The sequence below is a fragment of the Macrotis lagotis genome, chromosome X, assembly GCF_037893015.1.
Source record: "Macrotis lagotis isolate mMagLag1 chromosome X, bilby.v1.9.chrom.fasta, whole genome shotgun sequence".
Classification (NCBI taxonomy): Eukaryota; Metazoa; Chordata; class Mammalia; order Peramelemorphia; family Peramelidae; genus Macrotis; species Macrotis lagotis.
Genome location: NC_133666.1, coordinates 634,923,133 through 634,950,178, shown reverse-complemented (window position 1 = coordinate 634,950,178; position 27,046 = coordinate 634,923,133). Strand labels below are relative to the sequence as shown.

Below are 27,046 nucleotides of genomic sequence, written 5' to 3'. Positions count from 1 at the left end.
AAATGAGTAGATAGAGTGGTTATTATATCCAAGTCAATTAGCTGAAGTAGCATATCACGTCTTGTTTTAATAACTTTGTATAAGCTAGAGTCTATATTCCAGGGACTCCTTAGCTACATATATTTTATGCATAAAATATAAATATTATATATATATATATACATTTTGTATATATGACTCTATAGATTCTTATTTACATATACATATATATTTATGTGTACATAAATATATATACACATATATTACATAAAGACACCACAGGAATAGGAGTCAGAAAATTGTAAGTCAAATTCTGCCTTAGACACATATGAGCTGTGTGACACTGACCAAGTCACTTAACCTCCCTGCATTTGTTTCCTCATCTAAAATGTGTATAATAACAGACCCTACTCCCAGAATTTTGGTCAGGATCAAGGAAGTGAACATATGTAGAGCAAAACTTAAAATTCTATAAAAATGTCACATTATTTTCATTGTCATTATGGTTATTATTATAGCCATTATTATTTGCCCTCCCTTGAACATGTCACTGAAAAATGTAAGCTTTTATTGCTAAATGAACATAATTTCTCCTCTTAACAGTACTAATCATGGTACAGTTTAATTTTTCATTCATTTTCTTTATTATTTATTTCTTTTTTAAACTTCTTTTTTTCAAAATCTTGAATTCCAACTTTTGCCTTTTCACCAAAACATGACATGCCAAGTAATATATAGTTATATATGTGAAATCATGCAAGACATATTTCTATAATGCCCATGTTGTAGAAAAACATACAAAAAATAAAGTAAAAGGATTATATTTCAATTTGTGCTAAGAATTCATCAGTTCTCTCTCTGAAGAAGGATAGCATTTTTCAATTTGGGTCCTTTGCAATTGCCCTGAATAATTATCTTCATCAAAGTAGTTAATCTTTCACAATTGCTGAATATTGCAATAATGCTAATACTATGTACAATGATCTTTTGATTATACACACTTCACCTTGTGGCAATTCATAAAGGTCTTCCTAGTCTCATTTAATTTGAATCATTTAGCTTTAGCAATAGTCTATTTGTCATGTAATTGTCTAAGAATTATGAGATGGAAAGGGGAGTTTAAAGAACTTTCAGTGAATAACTTCATTTTAAAATATGAACTGAGGTCTTTTCAGCTGATAGGATCTAGGTAAGCAATGCCATGAGGGGCCTAAAGGTGGCAAAATAGGTATGCAACTTTTTACTTGAAGAGCAAATGGATTAGTAATTGATCTACATAGAGTATAGTAGAAAAGAAGAGAATGATGGAGGAGTTCTAGGTCAAAGTAAGGATAACAAAAAGGTGAAGGCCTTGTAACACATAGAGAAATATGGTATGAAATTATATTATAGTCAGATAAAAATAATTTTGAAATTTATAAAAGATAAAAGAGGTACCTATTTCTGTGTATAATTGACATATAAAGAAGTCAAATTTTGGAATTGAATAAACTGAGTAAGCAAGAAGCTAGGATATTTCAATATGCAAGTTCAAATTCATTATTATGATAGCAAGATTTGGAATGGAGCAAAAGAGTGTGAGTCTATTATTAAAATTACTGAGGAAAAAAGAAAAATCTTCAGTTAGATTCAATTAGATTTCAAGAAGTCCCTGAATCAGAGGCTAGAGACTGGATACAGGTGAAAGCAAGAAAGTCTGCATTAGGGTTGATGCAGGGAACCACTAGAACAGTTATTAATGGTCCAGGCATTTTGCTACGTATTTACAAATTTAATCTCATTTGATCCTCAAAACAAAACTGTGACAGAGTGGCTGGAGGGGAAAACTGAATGAGAGACAATGAGAAATGAAAGTGGAATTCATCCCAGAGTTCATGAGCAGGTTGACCAGAATGTATGAAGTAAAATAAGAAGCCTATAAAGGTAGACTGAAGCCAGATGGTTATGTATTTTCAATTTAAAATGAAAAATATGGGACGGCTAGGTGGCGCAGAGGATAGAGCACCAGACCTGGAGTCAGGAGTACCTGAGTTCAAATCTGGTTTCAGACACTTGGGCAAGTCACTTAACCCCATTGCTTTGCAAAATAAATAAAATCAATCAATCAATAAATAGATGGATGAATGAATGAATAGATAAATAGATAAATAAATAAATAATGTGTATTTATGGGGTCCCTATTAGTGAAAGCTAAAATAATGTGAACACCTTAAACAGTAAAAATTATGATGTGAGCTTCTTAGCAAAAGTCTCTAGTGGGGGTAGCTAGGCGGCATAGTGGATAGAGCACAGGCCCTGGAGTCAGGAGAACCCGAGTTCAAATCCAGCCTACGGCTCTTCATAATTGCCTAGCTGTGTGACAAGTCATTTAACCCCATACCCTAAAATAAATTTTAAAAAATCTCTAGCACTAAAGGTGGTTAATAATGTGGGTTTTCTACCAAAAGCTTCTATTGGTGAAAGCTATAATAATAATAATAATAATAATAATAATAATAATAATAACAACAATAATAAATAATATAATGGACTTTCTGTCAATGAAAGCTAAATATATATATATATATACATATTCCTATAAGTCAATTCACATTTTTAGGAAGGTTTTGTTCTTTCCCTATGCATTTCTGAACTATGGTTCTTTCCATTTTTTCACCCACCCCAGGAATGACTGATTTGAAGAGAAGGTCATTTCTCTAATTATAGAGAGACAGGTTCATTTCAATCACCTTTTATGTGAAATGAATCCTAATTTGATATTTAAGATGTCAAAATTTATTATACTATTTGGCATTAAGATGAATTGGGAAAATGTATGGATCTGAAATTTGTTAATTGAGTGATTTAAAGCAAATTATCTTTATTTATCTTCATTCACTTCATGTGATTGTTAAGTGCCTAACACATTGCCTGACATAGGGTAAACATAAATGTTACAGGTTCTATTATTTCCTTAATTAGTTGTATTTGCTTCATACTTGATAAGTTTATATGGAGTTTTAAATGTGAATAGTATTACAATATCAATGGTGATGAGAAGCCTCCTTTTCTGTGTAAGGAAATTTGGAAATGTGTTTAACTGGAATCACCCTATCAGTAATAGGATTGTTTTACATGTCAAATATATAATTTTTTCAATATTGTGCAAACTGGTAAACTTTTGCATCAGTTATAGTGAACAACTTTTTCTAACAGGACAAATTTAAACTTGAGAAGAAGAAAATAAAAACAAGTGAAGACTGTTAAGTCAAATCTCTTTTATGTGTTTAGATCCTGGTAAACTTTTATTGCTACATGAGAATAAGTCCATGAGAAGAAAAATAACTGTATCTCTGTATCTAGCCCTGAGTGTAATTAGTGAAACTTCCCATTTGAGGTAAAAGTCCTTGGGACTTTAAAATAATGCAAAAAAAAAAAATTTCCTGCATTTTTCCATGTTCCAAAAAAGGAAGAAAGTAAAGAAGGGGGAAAGGAAGGAAAGACTAAATGAAATTAAAGGACAAAACGGAGGAGGAGGAAGAGGAGAGGTGGGGAGGGGAGGGGAGGGATGGAAGAAAATAAATATTCTTCTATTTGAACTCTTGAGGTCCTCTGTTCTATTTCTGGAGATAGATGACATGTTTCATCATAGAAGTCCTTTGGAATTAGGGTTGATCATTGTGTTGATCAGAATTACTAAGTCTTTCAAAATTTATAAGTTGCTTATCTTTACAATATTGCTGTTAGTGTACAAATTCTTCTGTGAGTTTTCATTCATTCATACATGTCTATCTAGGTTTTCATAAAAACATCCCTTTTATCATTTCTTAAAGCACAATGGTATACCATTCCATTTGTATATCACTATATTTTGGTATGTAGAAGTCCTTTACTTCCTTTGCTGCTCTTCTTGTAGTATAGTCCTTTAAACAGCCTAACTGGGTCAAACATAATGAATTCCTTTGCGAAGAGTTCCAATCTGCTTTCGGGAATGATTGGACTAGTTTGCAGTTTTTCTAACAATGCATTAGTGCCTGTTTACTCACAGGCCCTCAATTATTTGTCATGTTCATTTTTTGACATTTTATTCAATCTGATAGTTTGAGGTGGTGATCCCTGAGTTGTCTAAATTTCTGTTTATTAGTGATTTCGAAAACTTTCTCATATGTGTCTAAATTGTTTGAATTTCTTCCTCTAACATGTATTCATTCCTCTCCTTTAACAATTTATCAATTGAAGAATAGTTCTTTTTTCTTTAAATTTGACTGTTTTCTTTTATTTTTAAAATTCAATGATTTTCCCCATTTCTAGCTTTCCTTCTAATTTAAATGTATTGGTTTATTTGTGCAAAAAATGTTTTAAATTTTTTTGTAATGAAAATGATCCATTTCTAGCATTTTCTTATTTCTAGTTTTTTTTTCTTTATTAAATGGATTGGTTTGACTTGAGCAAAAAACTTTAAGGAAAAACCATATAGTGGGCTTTATTGAGTCCATTAATTATAGAACTATTTCAATAATAATAGCACCTTAAAAATTTTTGAAGAATTATGAAGTTAAAGTTGCTCCTTATGTCATTATTAAAATGTATGGTTCATTTTGGTTGCATGTATCAAAAATTCCTATATGATCTTAACATTAAAATGGCAAGTATTTTCTTAGAGTCTTTTAAGAAAAATTTTAAATTTTAATAAGTAAATATGTATAAATGTTCATATGCTCATGCATATACACAAAGGTAAATATGTATTATGGTGATAAAGAAGCAAAAAATAAAAAATAAAATTTAAAACAGTCCTAAAAAATATTATAACATGATAATTTGTGTATCCCTTACTATGAGATTGACTCATAGCTCTTTTCCCTTTTCTTCTTATTCCTCTCACACAACAAGACTACACAAAGATTGTTGGCCTATGTTTTGGACTGATTTGATTCTTCACAAACAAGATCTGCAGAATTCAATAAAGGAAAAATGGTGTAAAGCGCAGGATATCAATTTTTACCTTAGAAAAAGACAAATACTTTGTGCAGGTGAAAGAAAAAATTCCAAATCTATAAAAATCCTCAGTCACATAATTGAACTCATTTCTACCACATGCTTCTCGTATTGGCCAGAGTTAGAAGAATTGATGGATAAGGATTTGAGCAAGAAAAATGTTGTATAACTTTTCTAAAATAGTAATATCCATCAATATATGTATAGAAATGAGGAAGAAGTAATATTTGAACCTCTTCTGCCAATTGGAATTCCAAAGTATGATAGGCTGACAACTTTCCTGTGTTGCGTCTGTTTTTTTCTACTTAAAGTTTTCTTTTTTCTGATGAGGAGAATGCTTCCAAATGTCATCTGTCTTGGGGTTATGTTTCTCACTGTGACCACCATAGGGACGACAGCAAACTTCTTCCTCTTTACTTTTTATATGTCAAATGTCATTGCTGGACACAAGATAAGTTTTTTAACCCTTCATTTCATTCAGCTGACCTTGGTGAACTCCACTATGCTTGTTAGCAAGGGAGTCCCACAAACATTGTATAGTTTGGGATGGAACAATTTTCTGGATGATGTTGGATGTAAAGTTGTATTTTACATTCGAAGAGTGAGTGTGGGTCTTTCAATTTCCTTGACTTGCCTCCTGAGTACCTTCCAGGCCATCACCATAAGCCCCAATAATTCCAGGTGGGTAGAATTCAAAATCAGAACTATGCAATATACCAAACTCTCCTGTCTTTTTTGCTGGATCTTCAATCTACTAATAGAAATTCCTATACCAGTAAGTGCAAGAGGCCCAAGAATCAGCAACTTTACAAGTGCATTTGATAATATGTTTTGTACTTCAGAACATATTATGGCTTTTTATTTGATAATAATCACTTCCAGAAATGTTCTTTGTTTAGGGCTCATGGTCTTGACCAGTTGTTACATGGTGTTTATCCTATACAAACACTATCGGCAAGTCCAGTACATTTGTAACACCAAATTCTCAACAATAAAGAATCTTGAGATTAGAGCTGCACGAACAATTCTTTTACTCATGAGTATATTTGTCAGCTTTTATTCACTTAATTTGATTTTAACTCTTTTTCTCAGTTATTTTGACCAAAAATCTCCTTGGATGTTGTCTACTAATATCTTCCTGTCACAATGTTATCCAACTATCAGTCCCTTTTTGTTGATTCCCAGATTCCACAGGCCTACCCGTAATTTCTGATCTAAGTAACATCCCCATTTTTTACACTGGCCTCAAATGAGACCATGGAGTCATAAGTAGAATGTTTCCTTCTCCTTTCATCACTTTACTTGCCTCCTAAATGTTCATGAAACAGAGACATAAAGAGACTTCCACTCTGGAGAACATCCAATAAGAGTTGAAGCTTAAATAAACAAGCTTAAATAAACCTTATAAAGTGCACAGCACAACTCACTCATATGCAAAGCAGAATGCTTTCAAAGTATAAACAAAACTTTCATCCTTCTTCCACATGATACCCCATCAAATATTTGAGCATGGCTGTCATATTTCCATTTCATTTTCTCTTTTCTAGTCTTAATATCTTCATTCTCTTCGAGTGATCAGAAGGATATTTATTATTCTGGTTGCCTTCTTTCTAATGTTCTCCAGTTTTTCAAGCACCTAGCATAGTACTCCATATGTGGTATGAGCAGTAGAGATATTAATAGCCTTATCACACCCAACTAGTCCTTGGTACTATGCTTCTTGTACTATATTCTAAGAATTAATTTTCTTTGTTGACTTTCACATCAGGCAAGTGACTCATGTTGAGCTTCTAAGCCATGAAAAACTCCAGCTTTTATTTGTATCAGCTGCTGTCTAGCCCTGTGAACTTCATCATCTGATGTCAATTTTTGAACCCATATGAAAAAAATATATACTTATGTCCTTATTGCATTTCTTCTTATTTTATAATGCTGGGAACATTCTCCATACATGATCCATAAGTAAATCTTGAGCAGAGTCAAGGTACTAACTGAATGAATATTCTATCGAATGCCCTGTTCACAGACACTAAGCAAATTATTTACTTTTGTCATTCAACTAAAGGAAATATTTCTTCAAACTAAATGGCATTAAATAAGCAATGTGTCCTAATGTGAAAAGAAAACAGTGTCCCCAAGGACAAATGTGATAATTTCACAAAGGTTGAGATAATCATCTTTTAGAAAAGACAGACATGCAAAAACCATATAAACAGTAACAATGTTTAGATTACTCCTTTATTATTAGAAGAACAAACCCAAAATGTTTATAGTGAAGACACTGTGTGTATGCTCAAAGGGAAGGAGATTAGGCATTTCTAATCTCTTCACCCCACCTTTCTCCAAAATAGAATTTTTGTTCCTACTAGCAGGAGGTTGGAATCAGAAACTATTCTGTTCATCTCAAGGGCAGTAGGGTATCAGAATCTGTTCTGTCCTCAGAGGCAGATAATTTTACCCATCTGTCCTTTAAATATTATTAGTCGGTAGTAACGCACTTCCACCTCCAGACCCCGCACTGGACCACGCGCCCGCAGCCCCCCGCCTCGGGACCACGTGGAGGCAGAACCGCATCTGCGGCGGCGGGAGGAGCCCGAGCGGGCAAGCGCTGCCCCCGCGGCCCGGAGCTGCGCACCCGGCCGGCCAGCTCCGTACCCCATCCCCCTACCCTTTCCCACCTCTCATTAAAGAAGGGAGAAGATGAATGAATCGAGTTCAAAGTCCAGCCAGCCCCTGGCCTCCAAGCAGGAGAAAGACGGGTCTAAGAAGAGAGGGCGGGGGTCGACCCCCCAGAAACAGCCTCCCAAGGAACCCAGTGAGGCCCCAACTCCCGAGACCTCGGGGCAGACCAGAAGGGAGGAAGAACAAGGGGGCTGCCAAAGGCCGGAAAGCCACCACTGCCCCAGCGAGGAAACCAAGAGGTAGACCCAAAAAAGCTGGAGAAAGAAGAAGGGGAGGCGATCTCCCAGGAGTCTTCAGAGGAGGAGCAGTCATCAAGTCTGCTTGTATCTCGCTACCTCATTCCCCTTGATGATGATGACGACGATGATGATGATGATGATGATGATGACAACAGCGGCCCTTTCATTCTGGGACTAGACAGAAAAATGAGGATCTTTAGATCCCCATTTTTCTTCCTTCACCTTGACTTTCCCCCAATCTGTCCTTTCTGGTTCTACTGGTCAGCGATAACAGCTCTACCGGTGAAATGCCCTTTCCATCCACACATTGGACAAATTCATACTAACCCTAGCCACCCTTTAAGGGATAGTGCTGCCCTGGGTGGAGTGCCCCTTCTAGGGGCGCTCCCCTCCTTCCCTCCCCCACCTCCCACTTCATCCATCCATAGATCCACTCCCCTTTTCCCAGGTTTGGGATTTCTTTTGTACTCCTCCCTGACAGAGCTAACCTTTTGACTTAGCTGCCAACACTTGTTTGTCTCTGCACCCTTCCCCCACCCCTACCTTGGGTCAGGGTTCCCGTTTTCCTGTCTCCCCCACCCCAATTCAAAAGGGTTTGAGAGGGAAGGATCTTGAAGCTCAGCTTCAAACAGCTTCTGGGGATCTGTACCCCTATTACTCCTTCCTGTCTTTTACTCGGTAAAGATTGGTCCCAAGGGTGCAGGCCCCTTTCCCACACACACACACTCTGGCATATCCTGAGCATCAAAACTGGAGTGGAGCTGGGCTGGAGCCTAGGGGGTCAGGCACTAATCGTGAAGTAGCTAAAGGGGAGGGCCATGTGGCCTGTGAGTCATCTGGTTCCTTGCTGCTCAGGAGATTAGGGAGAAGGGGGATTTGACAATCCTATGTATCTCCCCCAATCCTGGGCTGGCTTTACTTGGCCTGTGATTTTTGCCTTTGGAATGCATGTTTTGCAAGGATGTTTCTTCCCCAGCCTCCCCCCAGCCCCCCCCATCCCTCCTTTCATTCCCCCCTAACCCCTAGGAGCTGGTCACATTTTCCATCCGTTCACAATCTACTTCTGAACACATTTTGTTATTTTCTTTTTTAAACTGTTTGGTTCTTACAATCTGAGGCTTCTAGACCCTCAGTCATACAGTTTTGTTGGTTCTCATTCATGTTCACCTGCCTTCATTCACCCTGCTCAGCCTCCTCAAATCATCACAAGGAGGCCTGGTTTACTAAAAAGTGACATTATGGGGGAGGTGGTCCCCAGGGGAGCTACTTCTATTAGTTTACTCCTTTGGAAATCTTCAAGTTGGGAGGGTTAAGGGAAGGAGGTCCAGCCGAAGCGGGGGAAGGGGTGGTCCCAGACTGTCAGGAGCCCCCCCCCCCCCGGTTCCTATTTGCAGTTACTTGAATAAAAATAAATTCCTTTTAATAATTAAACAAATAAATAGATAGATAAATAGATAAATATTATTAGTCTAGGGGATCAGGTTCCATCTAACTTTTGATCACTGTCAAATTGGAAGGAAGGACAGTCACAATCTTTATCTATAGGCTTGAACACCTTCCCCCTCCTCTTACCACTTTAAAAATGATCTCACATAGCAGATAGCAAAGAACTCATTCATCCAAATTAGAGCATAGCAGAAAACAGACAAGGTATATATTTAGGAGAATAAGGAGCAAGCAATAGAGCATGAAAGAGCTCTCCCACTGGAAACATCCAACATGTACAAAAATATTCATAGCAATTCTTTTGGTGGCAAAGAATTGGAAATCGAGGGGCTTCCCATAAATTGGGGGCTGACTGAACAAAATGCGGTATATGTTTGTTAACAAACACCATTGTTTTATAAGAAATCATGAGGGACAGGATTTCAGAAAAGCCTAGAAAGACTTGCATGTATTGATGCAGAGTAAAATGAGCAGAACCAGAGCATTACACATATTAACAATAACATGGCATGATGATCAATTGTGATATCATTTCAATACTACAGTAATCATTTCAGCACTACAAGGCAATTTTAAAAATCTTGTGATGGAAAAAATACCATCCTTATCAAAGAAGGACCTGTGGAGTTTAAATGAAGATCAAAACTTATCTTCAGTTTTTAAAAGTTGTCTTATGTATCTGTCACTTTTTTCTCTCTAATGTTTTCTTTCTTATGTTTGGATCATGAACATGAGCAACATGTTCAATATCAATCTATATTTAACATGGTTATAAATGTAGAGCCTATATCAGATTGCAAGGGGAGGGGTAAGGAAAGGGAGGGAGGGAAAAAACTGTAAAACTCAAAACCTTGCAAAAAAAATGATTACTCAGAGCTCCATGAAGAGACCCTAGATTAGAGGAATCAGGCCAGAGTCAGGCAGGCACAGGAGGCAGGTAGCAAGAAATAGAGCTGGCGCAGGGAATAGAAAATAGATAATGGGAATAAGCAGTCATTAAGCAGGTACCATGCTATGCACTTTACCAGTATGATCTCTTTTTTTTAAAAAATCAGTTACTTATTTATTTGTTTGTTTTTCCAGCCATATGCACATGTATATTTTTAAATTACAAAATTTCCTTCCACCCTCCCTTTCCACCACCCTCTCCTCAGTGGTGAATAATCAGGTTGACATTGTAATACATATTTTTGATGAACATGTTTACAGATTAGTCATTTTTGGTATGAAGTATTAGGGTTAAAGAAAAGAGCTAAGAAATAATTTTTATAGTGTTCATCAGTTCTGAAGGGTTGTTCTTTTTTGTTTGTTTTGTTTTGTTTTTCTTCCTCTGGATAGGGATAACATTGTCTATAGCTGGTCTAAACAGTTGTCCTAGCTCTCTGAACTGCTGAGAGGAGCTGCTTCCATCAAGCATTGATCATTTCACAATGTTGTTGCTAATGTGTATATAGTTCTCTTGGTTCTGCTCCCTTTGCTCAGCATCAGATCCTGTAAGTCATTCCATGCTTCTCTAGAGTTTGACCATTTATGGTTTCTTATAAAGCAATAATATTCCATAGTATTCATGTACCATAACTTGTTCAACCATTCCCCAATTGATGGGCATCCTCTCAATTTCCAATTCTTTGCCACCACAAAAAGAGCTGCTATGAATGCTTTTATGATTTCTTTTGGATATAGGCATAGAATTGGAATTGCTGGGTCAAAGAGAATGAATATTTTTATTGCTCTTTGGGCATAGTTCCATATTGCTCTCCAGAAAGGTTAGGTCTACTCACAACTCCAGCAGCAATGCATCAATGTCCCAATCTTCCCACAACCTTTCCAGTATTGATCATTTTCCCTTTTTCTCATCTTGGTCAATCTGATAAGTGTGAGGTCATATCTCATTGTTTTAATTTGCATTTCTCTAATCAATAATGATTTGGAACATTTTTCATATGATTTTATAATAGCTTTAATTTCTTCATTTGAAAATTATCTATTCATATCCTTTGACCATTTATCAATTGGGGAATGATTTATACAGTATGATCTCTTTTAATCCTCACAACAATATAGGTGCTAGGCCTAAGTGACTGAAGGGAAATGTCTTGCTGAGAGACTCAAAAAAGTAGAGGTGAGGGTGAAATTTACCCCAGAACAAGGTGACTTTCGATGGAAAAGCACAGAAACAGCAGAAAGAGTGCTAAATTCAAGGAAGAGGAAAGTGACCAGATTCTCTGCAACATAGAATATATGAAGAAAAATAAGAAGCTAGGAAAGATAGACTGGAGCTAGGTGTTGTGGAATTTCAATGACATTCTAAGAACTGTCGAAAAAATATACATAGTTTACATTCTAGTTAATTCTGGTGAACTCAAAAGGTCATTTGCATCCTTGAATTACTGGGGAGGAAGGACCCTCAAGCTTTAGTCTGATCCCTATGAGTTCTCGCTTGCTAATAAAATACAAGATGACAGACTTCCAGCCAAGACAGCAGAGAAAAGACAGGCACACTGCTAATGGTCTCCTGATCTTCCCTCATATATGATATGAAACAAACCTCTTAACAGAAATCTGATCTACAAAACCCAGAAAGAAAGCCAGGAGAAGAATATCCTCCTCAGAATCTGTCTTCAGAGATGGTGGGTGAGTCTGGGCACAGAGGGCAGACTCTGCCCAGAGCACAGGACTGGGTGAGACTGGGAGCCTGGATTAGCCTCGGAATTCTAGTCAGCCACAGGGGTTTGGGTCAACTAAGGAGCAGAGGCATTGGTTGTGGCGCTATCTGTCTGGACCTTGCAGGCAGGGCTGGAGGGAGAGTTCCAGTGCAGGAGAGCTGCAGACATTGATCACTGGGCTCCTTTGGTCAGGAGGAACTCAGAGTTCATACCTTCATTTCAGCTGAAGCCTCTTCCCAGAACAAACACAATCACAGTCCATCTTCCTCCCCAGGCTAAGGCTGAGCAGCAGAACCAGCTCAGCTGTGAATAGGGAGGGTGATGACCTCACCCCAGGGTAGGGCCCACCATTGATCAAAGAATTCAAACAGCTTCAACCACTCCCTCCATGTGAAGGGAAAGGGCCTCAATCAAGATCACAGGCACTCCAAAAAAGCAACCAGCACCCCCTACTGGCCAACTGGAGGTATTACCCTCAGTGAGTAAAACCTCCAGGGATCCCAACACCAAACCTCCTCCCCAACACAATGTCTTAGGATAATGAAGAAAGGCCAGCACAAAGGAGAGTCCATAGAACAATTCTTGGAAGGAAAAGACACTAATTCAGAGAGACCTAGAACCTCTGAGGAGAATATGACCTGCTCTCCCACACAGAAAGACTTCCTTGAAGAAATAAGGAATGAGTTTAAAAATCAATTGGAAAATTTAGAAGAGAAAATTAACACCTTGCAACAAGAAAACAATTCTCTCAAAACCTCAGTTGATCAAATGGAAAACTCTTACAAAAAATAGAATTGACCAATTGGAAAAGAAGTTGTAAAAGGTAAATGAAGAAAATTCTCTAGAAGAAAATTCTCTATTAGAGAGAATATACTTAGCCAGAAGTGATGGATACCTATGATTTTCTGTGACTCAGATAGAATGATTTAAAAACAATACCTCCTTAAAAGGGGGGACAGGGAGGAGATGGAAGGTTGGAGAGGACTGAATGGGGTAAATCTCATTACATCAAGAGGTACAAAAAACCTGTTGTAATAGAGGGGAAGAAGGGAGGAGATGAGAAACACCTGAATCTTCCTCTCCTCAGATTTGGCTTAAAGTTAACTTACACACACACTCAGTTAACTTAAGAAACATTTTACCTTTCAAGTATTAAAAGGGGGAAATGGAAGGGGGGAATGGAAATAGGGAGGGGGGAAAGGGGGAACTAAAAGAAGGAAGGGAAGGAAAAAGGGAAAGGGGAAAGAAAGGGGAGGGGTTGGATATAGGAGGGCAAACACACTGAAGGTGGCAGTATTCAGAAACAAATACTGGGGAATATGGATAATGTGATAAAGGGAGGAAAATACAACCAGAGAGAAGATAGAATGGAGGGCAATAAAGAGTTAGTAATTATAACTTTGAATGTGAATGGGATGAATTCTCCCTTAAAATGTAAGTGGATAGCAGAGTGGATTAAAAACCAGAATCCTTCAATATACTGTTTATAAGAAACTCATTTGAAGCAGAGAACTACTTATAGACAAAAGGTAAAAGGTTGGAGCAAAATATATTTTGCTTCAGCTAAAGTGAAAAAAGCAGGCATAGCAATCCTTATCTCAGACAAAGCAACTGCAAAAAATAGCATTAGAAGAGATAAGGAAGGAAACTATATCCTCCTGAAAGGTATTATAGACAACAAAGTGATTTTAATACTGAATATGTATGCACCCAATGGGATAGCACCCAAATTCTTAGAGGAGAACCTGAAAGAACTACAGGAAGATATGGACAGCAAAACTCTACTAGTGGGAGACCTCAACCTCCCACTCTCAGATATAGATAAATGTAATCATAAAATAAACAACAAAGAAGTTAAGGAGGTAAATAAATTGTTAGAAAATCCTATATAAGTGTGTGAACTCATCCAGTCTTTCTGGAGAGCAATTTGGGATTATACCCAAAGGGCAACAAAAATGTGTATACCCTTTGACCCAGCAATACCACTACTGGGTCTGTATCCTGAAGAGATGATGAAAAAGGGTAAAAACATCATTTGTACAAAAATATTTATAGCGCCCCTGTTTGTGGTGGCAAAAAATTGGAAAGTAAGTGAATGTTCTTCAATTGGGGAATGGCTTAAAAAAAACTGTGGTATATGTATGTATATCATGGAACACCATTGTTCTATTTGAAACCAGGAGGGCTGGGAATTCAGGGAATCCTGGAAAGATTTGCATGAATTGATGATGAGCAAGATGAGCAGAACCAGAAAAAACATTGTACGCCCTAACAGCAACATGGGGGTGATGATCAACCCTGATGAACTTGCTCATCCCATCAGTGCAACAACCAGGGACAATTTTGAACTATCTGCAATGGAGAATACCATCTTTATCCAGAGGAAGAATTATGGACTTTGAACAAAAACCAAAGACTATTACCGTCAAATTAGCAAAAAAAAAAAAAGCATTATATTATTATGTAATTTTACTATCTCATACTTTATTTTTCTTCCTTAAGGATATGATTTCTCTGTCATCACATTCAACTGAGATCAATGTATAACATGGAACCAATGTAAACACTAGCACAATGCCTTTTGTGGGGGGTGGGGGAGGGAAGAAAGAATGGGGAAAAAATTGTAAAATTCAAAATAAATAAAATCTTTCTTAAAAAATAGCTTAGTGATTATGTCTTAGACTTTTTGTTTCTTCCTTAAGGATATGATTTCTCTCTCATCACACTCAATTTGGATCAACATACAACATGGAAACAAAGTAAAGACTGACAGATTGCTTTCTGTGGTAGGGTCGGGGGGAGGCAAATAAGATTGGGGGGAAATTGTAAAACTCAAATAATATCTTTAATTTAAAAAAAGGAAAAAGGAAATGACATTGAACTGGACAATAATATCCCATTCACCTTTTGGTTTTCCTTATAATGTGAGGAAACTAATACATTATCTTTTTTTTTGCAAGGCAATAGGGTTGAGTGACTTGCTCAAGGTCACATAGCTACATCATTATTAAGGTCTAAGGTCAAATTTGAACTCAGTTCCTCCTGACTCCAGGGCCAGTGCTCTATCTACTTCACCATATAGCTGCCCAATGCATTACTTTTCAAGAAATTTTTCATTGCCTTCAGAAACAACATGGCAGTTACTTTACCTTTGGGTGGACGAAGAATAGGGCACTATGCTAAGAATAGCATCAGCTAAAATCTTTGAGTCCTCTCAAGGTCTTCTCCAGTCTTCCCTTAGAGGAAAAGACATTTCTCTTTAAGCTAATGTAATTATGTTCATCTATCATTATCATTTACTCCTGCACAGGCTGCTGCTCTCCAGAGCATCATAGTCCACCTCTTGGATGACTCACTGCAATGTCAGTGTTATTTTGATCTTACTTTTTTTCTGTCCCTCCATTAAAGGTACAATGGCACTCTAGAAATAGCCAGAGACTTGTAGTTGGAACCCAACTAATCCACTTCCTGCCTATGTGACCTTGGACAAGTCACTCTACTATTTTCATCCATTTTTTACCTATAAAATGAAGAACAATTAAAAAATAAAACTGCAATCCAGAATTTGAAGATGGTCATGCACCCTTTCAGAGACATGGTTTTTTTTATCTGTGAAATGAGATGGTAGGTCTAAATGTGCTCTAAATATCCTCCCTATTCTCAGTCTTATTCTTCATGATGCTAAAAACAAATGAATATTTAACATTTCACTTTCAGATAGATTTTCAATGAGAAGTGAACAATTAGTAATCCAGATGTCCAAGTATTTTCTGTTGATAAAGAAAAATATAAATTAAATTAGTCTTAGAATTCAGAGAGAAAACCAATACCAACAAGCACTCAAATCTGTAAAGTTTCATAAGATTTCTATATTATCTAGTTTCTGCAGTTAGATCTTACTCATGGATAAATCTTATATGTTCAACCACTCATGTATGCTCCAAGAAAGTATCACCCTATCAAACATATGTAGGCAGTTAATAAATACATAATGGTTTAACACAGCAATGTATTTTATTTTTCTTTGCCAGAATTAATAGTCTATATAACATTTGGTCATTTGACATCACCTTACTTTTTTTTTAGGTTTTTGCAAGGCAATGGGGTTGAGTGGCTTGCCCAAGGCCACACAGCTAGGTCATTATTGAGTGTCTGAGACAGGATTTGAACCCAGGTACTCCTGACTCCAGGTACTTCTGCTCTATTTACTGCTCCACCTAGCTTCCCCAACATCACCTTACTTTAAGGTTGATAAAGTTAGTTGGAAAAATGGATGGAGCACTGGTCTTGAAATCAGGAGAAAGGAGTTCAAATCCAGCCTGAGATACTTGCCACATACTAGCTGTGTGACCTTGTGCAAGTCACTCAACCCTGATTGCCTCACATCCAGGTCCATCTCCAGTCTTGATCCATCTCTGGCCACTGGACCCAGATAGCTCTAGAGAAGAAAGTGAGGCTGGGGACTTAGCACAGCACCCCCTCATTCAAATTCAATTCACATGATTATTATGGCATCTTCTCCCTGATGCTGTAGTCTTCTTTGATAATGAAGGATGAACATCATCATCACTTTAAGACTTAAATAAAAGACAATGTAGTATAAAGGAAAGCACTAGATTCAATCAGGAAGGATTTGGATTCAAATACTAGCGGTGTCACTTAATATTTACACAAAAAAATGAAGAAGTTGCTTATCCTTTTGGAGACTCAAGTTCTCTATCTATGAAGTGGGAATACTGGTAGCTGTAGTTCCCATCTCACAATAAAGTATAAATCAAAGAATTCCATGTTAATTATAAGATTATTCATACACCATCAGTTCAACAATCAGGGACAATTTGGGGCTATCTGCAATGGAGAATACCATCTGTATCCAGAGAAAGAACTGTGGAATTTGAACAAAGACCAAAGACTATTACCTTTAATTTAGGGGGAAAAATTGATATCGTATTATCTGATTTTGCTATCTCTTTTGATTTATGTTTCTTCCTTAAGGATATGATTTCAATCAATGTATACCATGGAAACAATGTAAAGACTGGAAATGGCCTTCTGTTGGGGGGGGAAGTAAGATTAGGGGGGAAATTGTAAAACTCAAAATAAATAAAATCTTTAAAAAAAACTTAGTGCACACAGTGCTTTGCACATAGGAGGCACAAAATAAAAATTAATTAAATTGAAAAAATTTAAGTCCTTCAAACAAAAGTAAAAATAATTTGATCAATTAATCAATAAAATATTATGATTTTATTTTTAAAAAAAGAAAAACTAGATATGATAGACTTATGGAGGATACCTGAGAAAGAATTGTGGAGCTTTTACAAAGACCAAAGATTATTACCTTCCACTTAGAGGGAAAAAACCTGTTATCTTATTATGTAATTTTACTTTCTCTATTACTTTATTTTTCTTCCATAAGGATATGATTTCTCTCTCATCACATTCATTTTGAATCAATGTATACCATTTAAATAATGTATAGACTGGCAAATTGCCTTCTGTGGGGGGGGTAGGGGAAGGTAAGCAAGATTAGGGGGGAAACTATAAAACTCAAAATAAATAAAATCTTTGGGGGGGAAAGGACATTGAAAACAGCAACTCATGCAAGAAGGGATGAGTAGAAGAGTAAGGGAAGGTAACTGGTCAAGTTAGAGACCATACCAGGGCAAACTGTCATACAATATGAGGATTTCATACCAGGAATAGATGATATGATATACATAATTAAAAAATCAATTAATGTTTTGTAGATGAAGAATTTCAAAAGAGTTTGACAATTCTTAACTCATTTGATTCTCATTACCACCTGGGATGTGAATACTATTTATCATCTCCATATGAGGCCAAGTAAAGAATCTTACCAAGAATCACCCAACTAGTAAGTGACTAATGGAAGATTTAATTTCAGATCTTCCTTATACTAATTATGCCAATTAACTACTGAAAAAGACAGCTCATAGCTATACAAGTATTAGAATAATTCTATGTAATAATGTCTACCTTTATAATGTGGAAAAAGTATTATGCTTCAATAAGTAAATACATTCATTGAAACTATTGCAGTGAGTACATAGCGAGTGGGCATAGTTCCATCTAATATAAATGAAAATATTCTAATAATTAAAAATTCTCTCAAAATGGAATGGGAGGTCAACATTAGAAAGCTTCAAACATGGGGTACATGATACTATAGATGGGTTTTTGTTCAGGAATTCTTTCAGACAGCTACCATCAGAACTCCCAACCTCCTTTGAGTTTCTAGGATTCCGGGGATTCTATGCCATGAAAGTAAATGTTGTATAAGTTGGGAAAGGAAAAGAAAGATGCCAAGGAGACCTCATTCCCAGGACAACATCAGGATATATAATGGCCTCGTTTCTATGGTGGTGAATTCTGGTGAAATCAAAGGAAAATACCAGGCAATTGAATCTGGGATTATGAAAAAAGGGAAAAAAACCTCAGACTTTGCTCTTATCCCTATATAAGTGGTCTCCTACTATTAAAATACAAAATGCTTAAAAATAAATATTTGTAGTTCTATCAGTCTCACATAACACAAAGACTGGAATATAGTAAGTGAATGTCATTCAATCATTTCTTACTGCTCTGTGAATTATAGAATCTCATAATTAGAAGGGACCATCCTTAGCAACAATGTACAGTATACCAAACAAATGCACAATTTTGTTTGAACCTTTGGTTTGGTGACTTCTACTGAAGAAAGCTCTCAACTTTAAAGAGTACTTCTAACTTCAGGCTAATATTAGGAAAAATATTTGGTTAATATTTTTCACCTTCCTTCAAGACTAAATCATTATCTCTATACCTTCCAATTCTCCTTATGCATGATCCTGGAGCAAAACAGAAGTCCAAGACCTCTTCCACTTAGCAGACCTTCCAATACTAGAAGATAGCAATCATCCCCTACCCAGAAAGATATCTCTTCTCCAGGAAATACAATCACAACTCCTTCACTAGATATTCCTATGGCACAACCTAGAACCTACTTAACAGCCAGTATTCACATCTCTGAATTTTCTAAGCATTATCAAAATTATTCCTAAATTGTAGGGATAAAACAAGAAGTACACATAATAGAGATAAAATATCTTTGTTCTGAGGTGAAGGCAGAGTTGGGCTAGATTTGTGATCTGATTGGTGCAGGGAGCTCATTGAGAAAACTTCCTTTGTCAGAGCAAATCATCAACTGCTATAAAAGTTCTTAAAGGCCTTCTGTGTGCTAAGAAGTTAGAATATAAGACCAAACCAGTTCACTTTCTCAAGAAACTTGCATTCTAAGTTTTAGGAATGTTTCTTTCATAACTACTTTGTGAAAATAATAATCAGAATGTAACACAAGCAGAGTTATGTAGTAAACATGTATCGATTAACCTCATGCAATGGGGTAGTTCAGTCATTCAGTTGTGTCTGATTTTCCCCCATGGAAACCACAGCTTCCATCCTCCACTATCTCTCCAAATCTGATCAAGTTCATGTTTATAGTTCCCATGATACTATCCAGCTATCTCATCTTCCATTCTCTTTTCCTTTTGACTTTAACCTTTAGCAATATGAAAATCAGTTCCAAAGAATCTCATTATCTTATTTTGTAGCCAAAGTAGCTACAGAATATGCCCTTCCAAACAATAACTTGAATTAATTTCTCTGGTCTACACTGATGAAGTCACATTCAAATCTTAATATATATACATGCAAAAAAGTGTGTATATAAAATTATAATATATCATATATATATATCATTATATATATATAATTTTATATATAATCATATATAAAAATATAATATATTGAAGAGATAACTTTATTAACTCCAAAGTGCTTTCCTTCAAATAGATCCATGAAATAACTGTTATTATTCCCATTTGCAAATATAAAAAATCTCAGGCATATTAAACAAGTAGGCCAAGATTTGACTGAAGATCTGTAAACTTCAAGTTTAGATGAATTTTCATAAAATCATGTTCACTTCAATGTTCATTGCCCCAGAGTTACAAAAGAACTTGTGAGACCTTGATTAAAGAATTCCTACATTTTTACCTTCCCTTTGAGTAGAATACTTATTTTACCTAGCTTATTAATTTATTAGGAGCTGAGAAGTGAGAAGGTCAAAGGAAAAATCTTAAGAGTCCAACATCTGCGTGATACCATTCTATATCAACGTGATTTATCAGGCCTATAGTGTATAAAGTATTTTCCTAGACTATGAGAAACTGGAAGAGGCAAAATCTCCTTTCATGAGATTTACAACATAGTTAGAGATTCAAGATACTACAGTCAATAGGTACTTAGATGGCAGAGTGGATAGAGTGGTAATAACCAGAATATTGATTGAAGTGGCATTTTGCATCCTGTTTTACTAGCTTTATATAAGCTAGTGTCTATATTCCAGGAACTCTTTATTTAATACTCTTTATATATTCTAAAATCCATCTTTCATATAACAGCCAAGTAGAGAGACCATAGGAATGGGAGTCAGAAAGACCTGAGTTCAAATTTTGCTTTAAACACATGTGAACTCTTTGACACTGATCTAATCGCTTAACCTCTCTGCATCTCTGCTTCCTCTTCTATAAAATGGGGATAATAATAGCTTTTGGTCAGGATTAAATGAATTAACATATGTAGAGGACTTGGAACACCTTAAAGTTCTATAAAAATTACACAGCAGTCATAGTTGTTATGATTATATATATAATCACATATAAAAATATATGGCAGAGATTTCTTTATTATATATATATGACCATTAATATTTCATCTCCTTTGAACATATTACTATATTATGTAAAGTTTTAGAATCTCACTCCTAAATGAATACAACTCACATTCTCATCACTGCTAATCAAAGTACACTGCAATTTTACATTTATCTACTCCCTCTTTTCTTTCTTTTTTCTTTATTATTTGTTTTTAATCTTTTTTTAAAGATTTTGAATTCCAAATTTTGTCTTTCTCCCAACCCATAACGAGACAAAGTAATATATAATTATACATGTAAAATCACACAAAACATATTTCCAAAATGTTCCTTTTGCAAAAAAAGAAAGAAAGAGAAAGGAAGGAAGGAAGGAAGGAAGGAAGGAAGGAAGGAAGGAAGGAAGGAAGGAAGGAAGGAAGGAAGGAAGGAAGGAAGGAAGGAAGGAAAAGAAAGTGAAATAATTACACTTCAGTTTGTACTCAAAATTCAGCAGTTCTCTCTCTGGAGAGGAATAGCATTTTTCATTCCAAGTCATTTGCAATTAACATGAATCATTGTCTTCATCAGAGAAGCTAAGTCTTTCACAATTTACTATTGCAGTAATGCTGTTACTCTGTACAATGATCTCTTGGTTCACTCACTTCACCCTGCATCATTTCATAGAGTTCTGAGGTTTTTCAAAAAAAACATCCTTTTTATCATTTCTTAACACAGTATCTCTCACAATCAAATATTACAACTTGTTCAACCATATCCCAATTGATGGGTATCCCTCCAATTTCTTATTCTTTGTCATCACAAAAAGAACCTCTATAAATATTTTGCACATATAAATCTTTTTTTACTCTTTTTTTTACTTTTTTTTATTTCTTTTGAATACAGACAAAGTCACAATATTGTTGGATCAAAGGGCATGCACACGTCAAAATTATTCTCTACAATATTGTCAAGAATAGTTAGGCCAGTTCAAAATTCCACAAAAAGTGTGCCTATTTCTCCATATTTCCCCCCTTCCCATATTTGTCATTTTTGATAGATGTGAGGTAAGTACCTCAGAATTTTTACAATTTGTTTTTCTCTCATAGGTACCAATTTAGAGAATTTGTTTGACTAATGATAGCTTTAGATTATTTTTCTTGATCCTGCAAGTTTATGGCTTTTGATAACTAATCAGTTGGGGAATGACTGTCATTTTCATAAATTGGATTTAGTTCCCTATATAGTTGAGAAATAAGATCTCAATATGAGAAATTGCTGATAAAATTTTTGTTATTAAATCAGTTATAGTACTTTTTTGAATTTTATTTATTTTTATTTTTGTATAAATGTTTTTTAAACATTATTAAAATATTCTTGTTTAAGAATAAACATAATACCCCTCCCCCAAAAAATATAGAGCCTCATCAGCAATAAAGTAAAGAGAAAACATTAAAATAATAATAATAATAATAATAATAACAATAAGTGTAGGTATGGCCAGGTGGCACAGTGGATGGAGCACCGGCCCTGGAGCCAGGAGCACCAAAGCCCAAATCCCACCTCAGACACCCAACAATCACCCAGCTGTGTGACCCTGGGCAAGCCACCCCAAACTCATTGCCCTGCAAAAAACAAATAAATAGATAGATAGATGATAGATAGATAGATGATAGATAGATAGATAGATAGATAGATAACATAACATAACATAATAGTAGGGGTGGCCAGGTGGCACAGTGGACAGAGTACCAGCCCTGGAGCCAGGAACACTTGGATCCAAATCCAGCCTCAGACACCCAATAATCACCCAGCTGTATGACCCCAGGCAAGCCACCCAACCCCATTTGCCCTGCAAACCCCCCCCAAATTAAAAATAATAATAATAATAATAATAATAATAATAATAATAAATGTGTTTTAGTCTGTTCCAACACCTCCAGCTCTGTCGCAGGTGGATCACATTCTTTATGGTAAGTCCATCACAAAATCTACTTCCATATTTTTCCACTGTTGCCATTGCTGATCACAACGCCCTCCATTCATACTTCCCCACTACCTAATACTATATTATCTCTCTCCTTTCACTCTGTCAGTCTTCTTAAATATGCTGTAGGGTAGCTGAGTGGCACAGCAGACAGATCACCAGCCCTGAGGCCAAGAGGCCCTGATCCTACAAACCACCCCAAAGGCCCAGCAACCACCCAGCCCTGTGGTCCCAGCCCCTTGGAAGAAGTAAAAAAGAAAATGTGCTATATCTGACCACTCTCTACCATGGTCCACCCTCTCCTCCAACACTCACATCCCCCCTTCCCCCATCCCCCTTCTCTCCTTCTTACTCTAGATGTCTATACCCCATTGAGTATATATGCTGTTTCCTCCCCTAGTCATCTCTGATGAGAGCAAAGTTTCCCTCATTCCCCCTCACCTTCCTCCCTTCCATATCATTGCAATAGCTCATTGTAATAAAAAGATCTTATTATATGAAATATCTTAGCCTATTCCACCTCTCCTTTCTCATACTCCCAATACATTTTCCTTTTAGCCATTGACTCCATTTTTACAATATATTATATCTTCATATTCAGCTCTCTCCTGTGCTTCATCTATAAAAGCTCCTTCTACCTGCTCTATTAAATAAGAAGTTTCATATGAGTATTATCAGTATCATTTTTCTATACAGGAATACATGTAGTTCATCATCATTAAGTCCCTCATATTTTTCCCATCTCCTCCACTCTCTATGCTTCACCTGAGTCCTGTATTTAAAGATCAAACTTTCTGTTCAGCTCTGGCGATTTCAACAGGAGCATTTGAAATTCCCTGGTTCATTGAAAGTCCATCTTTTTTCCCTGGAAGAGGACATTCTGTTTTGCTGGGTAGTTGATTCTCAGCTGTAAACCAAGATCTTTTGCCTTCCAGAATATTATATTCCAAGCCCCACGAGCCTTTAATGTAGTTTCTGCTAAGTTCTGTGTGATCCTGACTGCAGCTCCACAATATTTGAATTGTGTCCTTCTGGCTGCTTGTAATATTTTCTCTTTGACTTGGGAGTTCTGGAACTTAGCTATAATATTCCTGGGGGTTGGTTTTTTTTTTATCTCTCTCCAGGGGAGATAGGTGGATTCTCTCCATTTCTATTTTGCCCTCTGATTCTAGGATATCTGGGCAATTTTCCTGTAGGGATTCTTTAAAAATGATGTCAAAGCTCTTTTCATGATCATGGTTTTCAGGTATCCAAATAATTTTTAAATTATCTTTTCTGAATCTGTTTTCCAGATCAGTTGTTTTTTCAATGAGGTGTTTCACATTTTCTTCTAATTTTTCATTCTTTTGGTTTTGAAGCATTGTGCCTTGACTTCTCATAAAGTTGCCAGCTTCCCTCAGTTCCATTCTACATCTGAAGGATTTGTTTTCCTCAGAGAGCTTTCTTAACTCCTTTTCCATCTGGCCAATTCTGCTTTTTAAAGCATTCTTCTCCTCAATAACTTTTTGAATAGTTACAGTATTTTTTTGGCAAAATGTAGTTTCCCTGATTATCTCTTTTAATTAGGACCATTTTTGCTTTTGCTTTGTCTGAGTTTATAATTGCTTCCCTTGCTTCCTTTAGTCGACTAACTGAAGCTTACCAACATTTGCTCCAGCTCCTTATTTTAAGCTGTTGAATATCCCTGTTTCAAGTATGTTTCTTATGAACAATATAGCATTGAATTCTGGTTTCTAATTTATTCTAGCATTAACTTCCATTTTATGGATTCACATTTAGAATTGAATACTATGTATTACTATCATTCTTGATTTGTTTTATTTATTTGTTCTTCTCTCTTACTTTTTACAATTTTCCTGCTCAAGAATCTGTTTAGTTTTGGGACCACTAGGTGGTGCAATGGATAGAGCACTGGCCCTGGAGTCAGGAGTTCCTGAGTTCAAATCTGGCCTCAGACACTTAATAAATACCTAGCTGTGTGGCCTTGGGCAAGCCACTTAACCCCACTGCCTTGCAAAAAAAAAAAAAAAAAAAGAATCTGTTTAGTTTCTGACCACCATCTCCCTTAATCCACCTTCTCTTTATTTAACTGGGCAAGTCATTTAATCCCAATTGTCTCCCTGCACCAAAAAAAAGAAAAAAAAATAGATTTTTAACAAAGAAAATTGCAGCAGGGAACCCCCCTCCCATTTTTAGCTTTTATTTTAATTTAAATGCTGTGCTTTCTTTGGGTAAAAACATTTTTTAATTTAATGTAATCGACATTATCCATTTCATTCATGAAAATCTCTCTATCTCTTCTTTTGTCATAAATTTGTCTCTTTCATGGGAGTTGGGGGACAAGTCGGAGAGAAGATCATGAACTATAGTTCTAATAAGTCACAACCTTTTTTTAGGTTTTTGCAAGGCAAATGGGGTTAAGTGGCTTGCCCAAGGCCACACAACTAGTTATTTATTAAGTGTCTGAGGCCAGATTTGATCTCGGGTACTCCTGACTCCAGGGCCAGTGTTCTATCCAGTACACCACCTAGCCACCCCAAGTCACAACTTTTTAGTTAACTTTAAAATCTCAAAGGAAGAACAAGCTAGCAACCTTCTGGTTACCTCTAACCAAAAGTAAAAATTTTAATTGACAGAGTAATCTAGAGGAGAAGGGGATACACAAGGAATATCTAAATTTAATTTCTAAGTAATTCACTTAAAAAGTATAAAGTGCACAATTTACCTTCTAGGGTATGAGAAAAAATGTATAAACAGAAGTTATGGTTAAGGTAACAGTTAAAATAGAACTCGGTTTAATATCACTGGATTTGAAGATCTCAAAGATATTTTCTTATTCATATTCTATAATTCAAAGATAAAGAACATATAATAACATGAGCACCTTTATACTCCTTACTATGAAGTTGACTCATAGTTCTTTTCCCGTGTCTTCTTATTCCCCTAATGCTACTGAACTACACAAAGATCATTGGCTTTGGTCCTTCACTAATAAGATCTGCAGAACTCTATGAAGGAGGATCTATCATGCAAATTGCAGGATGTCAATTCTTATCTTTATTAGAAAATATTACCTTGAGCAGTTATAAATATAAAAATTCCAGTGCTATAAGAAATTCTAATTGAAATCCAAGAAGGGGACAGAGAGGGTAACAACTTAGAGCATGAGGGAATAGGATAAGAGGGTAAATAGAAGAGTGCATATAGATCAATGGGGAGGAAAGTTTAGTAGGCTGTGTAAGGGAAGGATTCTTGGAAAGGCAGTAGAATCAAGAAACAGAAGGGCAAAGTAGTGAGGAGAAATAAAGTAGAGGGGTGAGGAGGGTTGTTGCTTTCAGAAAATGTTATAAAAATGAGAAATATACACAAACCAAATATAAGGACATCTGTGAGGATGTATGTGAATATGTATCTATATATCTATGTGTATGTATGTGAGTCTGTGTGTGTGTGTATATATACATATATGGGTATACAATTATATATGAGTAAGTGTATGTAAGTGGATATATATATAATGAATAGATATGTATATGTCCATTGTAGCCATCCTGGGTGGGGGATGGGAGGAAATAAATAGTGTACAGCAGAGAGAGAATAAAAGAAAACTACAGGGAAGCAAAAAAAAGGGACAATTTTGAACACAATGTGGCTGTAGGCTTTCTTGAAATGGAAATTCATTTTTTTATATTATGAATCCTCTCATGTTTTGCTGCACATTTGACATTTTTCCTTATTTTGTATTTAAATTTAAAATCAAAAATCAAAAACAAAGATGCAAAATAACAGAAAAAGGAACTAAAAATACAATATGAAATGGTATATACTTCAAATCTGAGCCTCATTCTCAATAAAAAAAATAAAAATGGAAGCAATTACTATTACAAAGACATTTGAAGTCTTAGCTGTGGCAGAGGGAAGGGGAGTGAGTCAATAATACATGTAGGCAGATCGTACAAGTCACACTTTGTATAACAAACAAGTTTTGTTAGATTTGTTGATTAATTGACTACATTAGGAGTCAAAGTAAGATGATGTAAATCCTAAACCTCCCAATGAACCAAGCAAAGAAATTACATTATGTCTAAGATTCATTTTTGAGGGCACCTTAAAAATAATAGCACAGGGTTTCCAGTAATTAGGACGTGTCAGTTGTGCTTTGGGCTTACAGGGTTTACTAAGATTGAGCCCATTTTCCCCAGTTCTCTGATAAATTTGAGAATTTGTCTCAGATTCTTATGCAGAGTTTGGAATATATAAAATACTAATTATTTCTCCTATTCCACCTTAGTAAGTAACATTCTCTACCAAAAAAAAAAAAAAAAATAGGACTGGCTATCTAAATTGATTCTTAAGTTCTGAGCCTAAGGAGAAA

At 35.9% G+C, this 27,046-nt stretch overlaps 1 protein-coding gene and 1 pseudogene across 1 annotated transcript; both read left to right on the top strand.

The window, feature by feature from the left end:
- Positions 1-5,290: 5,290 nt before the first annotated feature.
- Positions 5,291-6,169, top strand: LOC141497319 (vomeronasal type-1 receptor 1-like). The gene has a single exon (XM_074199968.1). It carries the CDS (start codon positions 5,291-5,293, stop codon positions 6,167-6,169), a length of 879 nt encoding a protein of 292 aa, XP_074056069.1.
- A 1,487-nt stretch (positions 6,170-7,656) lies between these two features.
- Positions 7,657-8,372, top strand: LOC141499494 (uncharacterized; annotated as a pseudogene).
- The last annotated feature ends 18,674 nt before the right edge of the window (positions 8,373-27,046 follow it).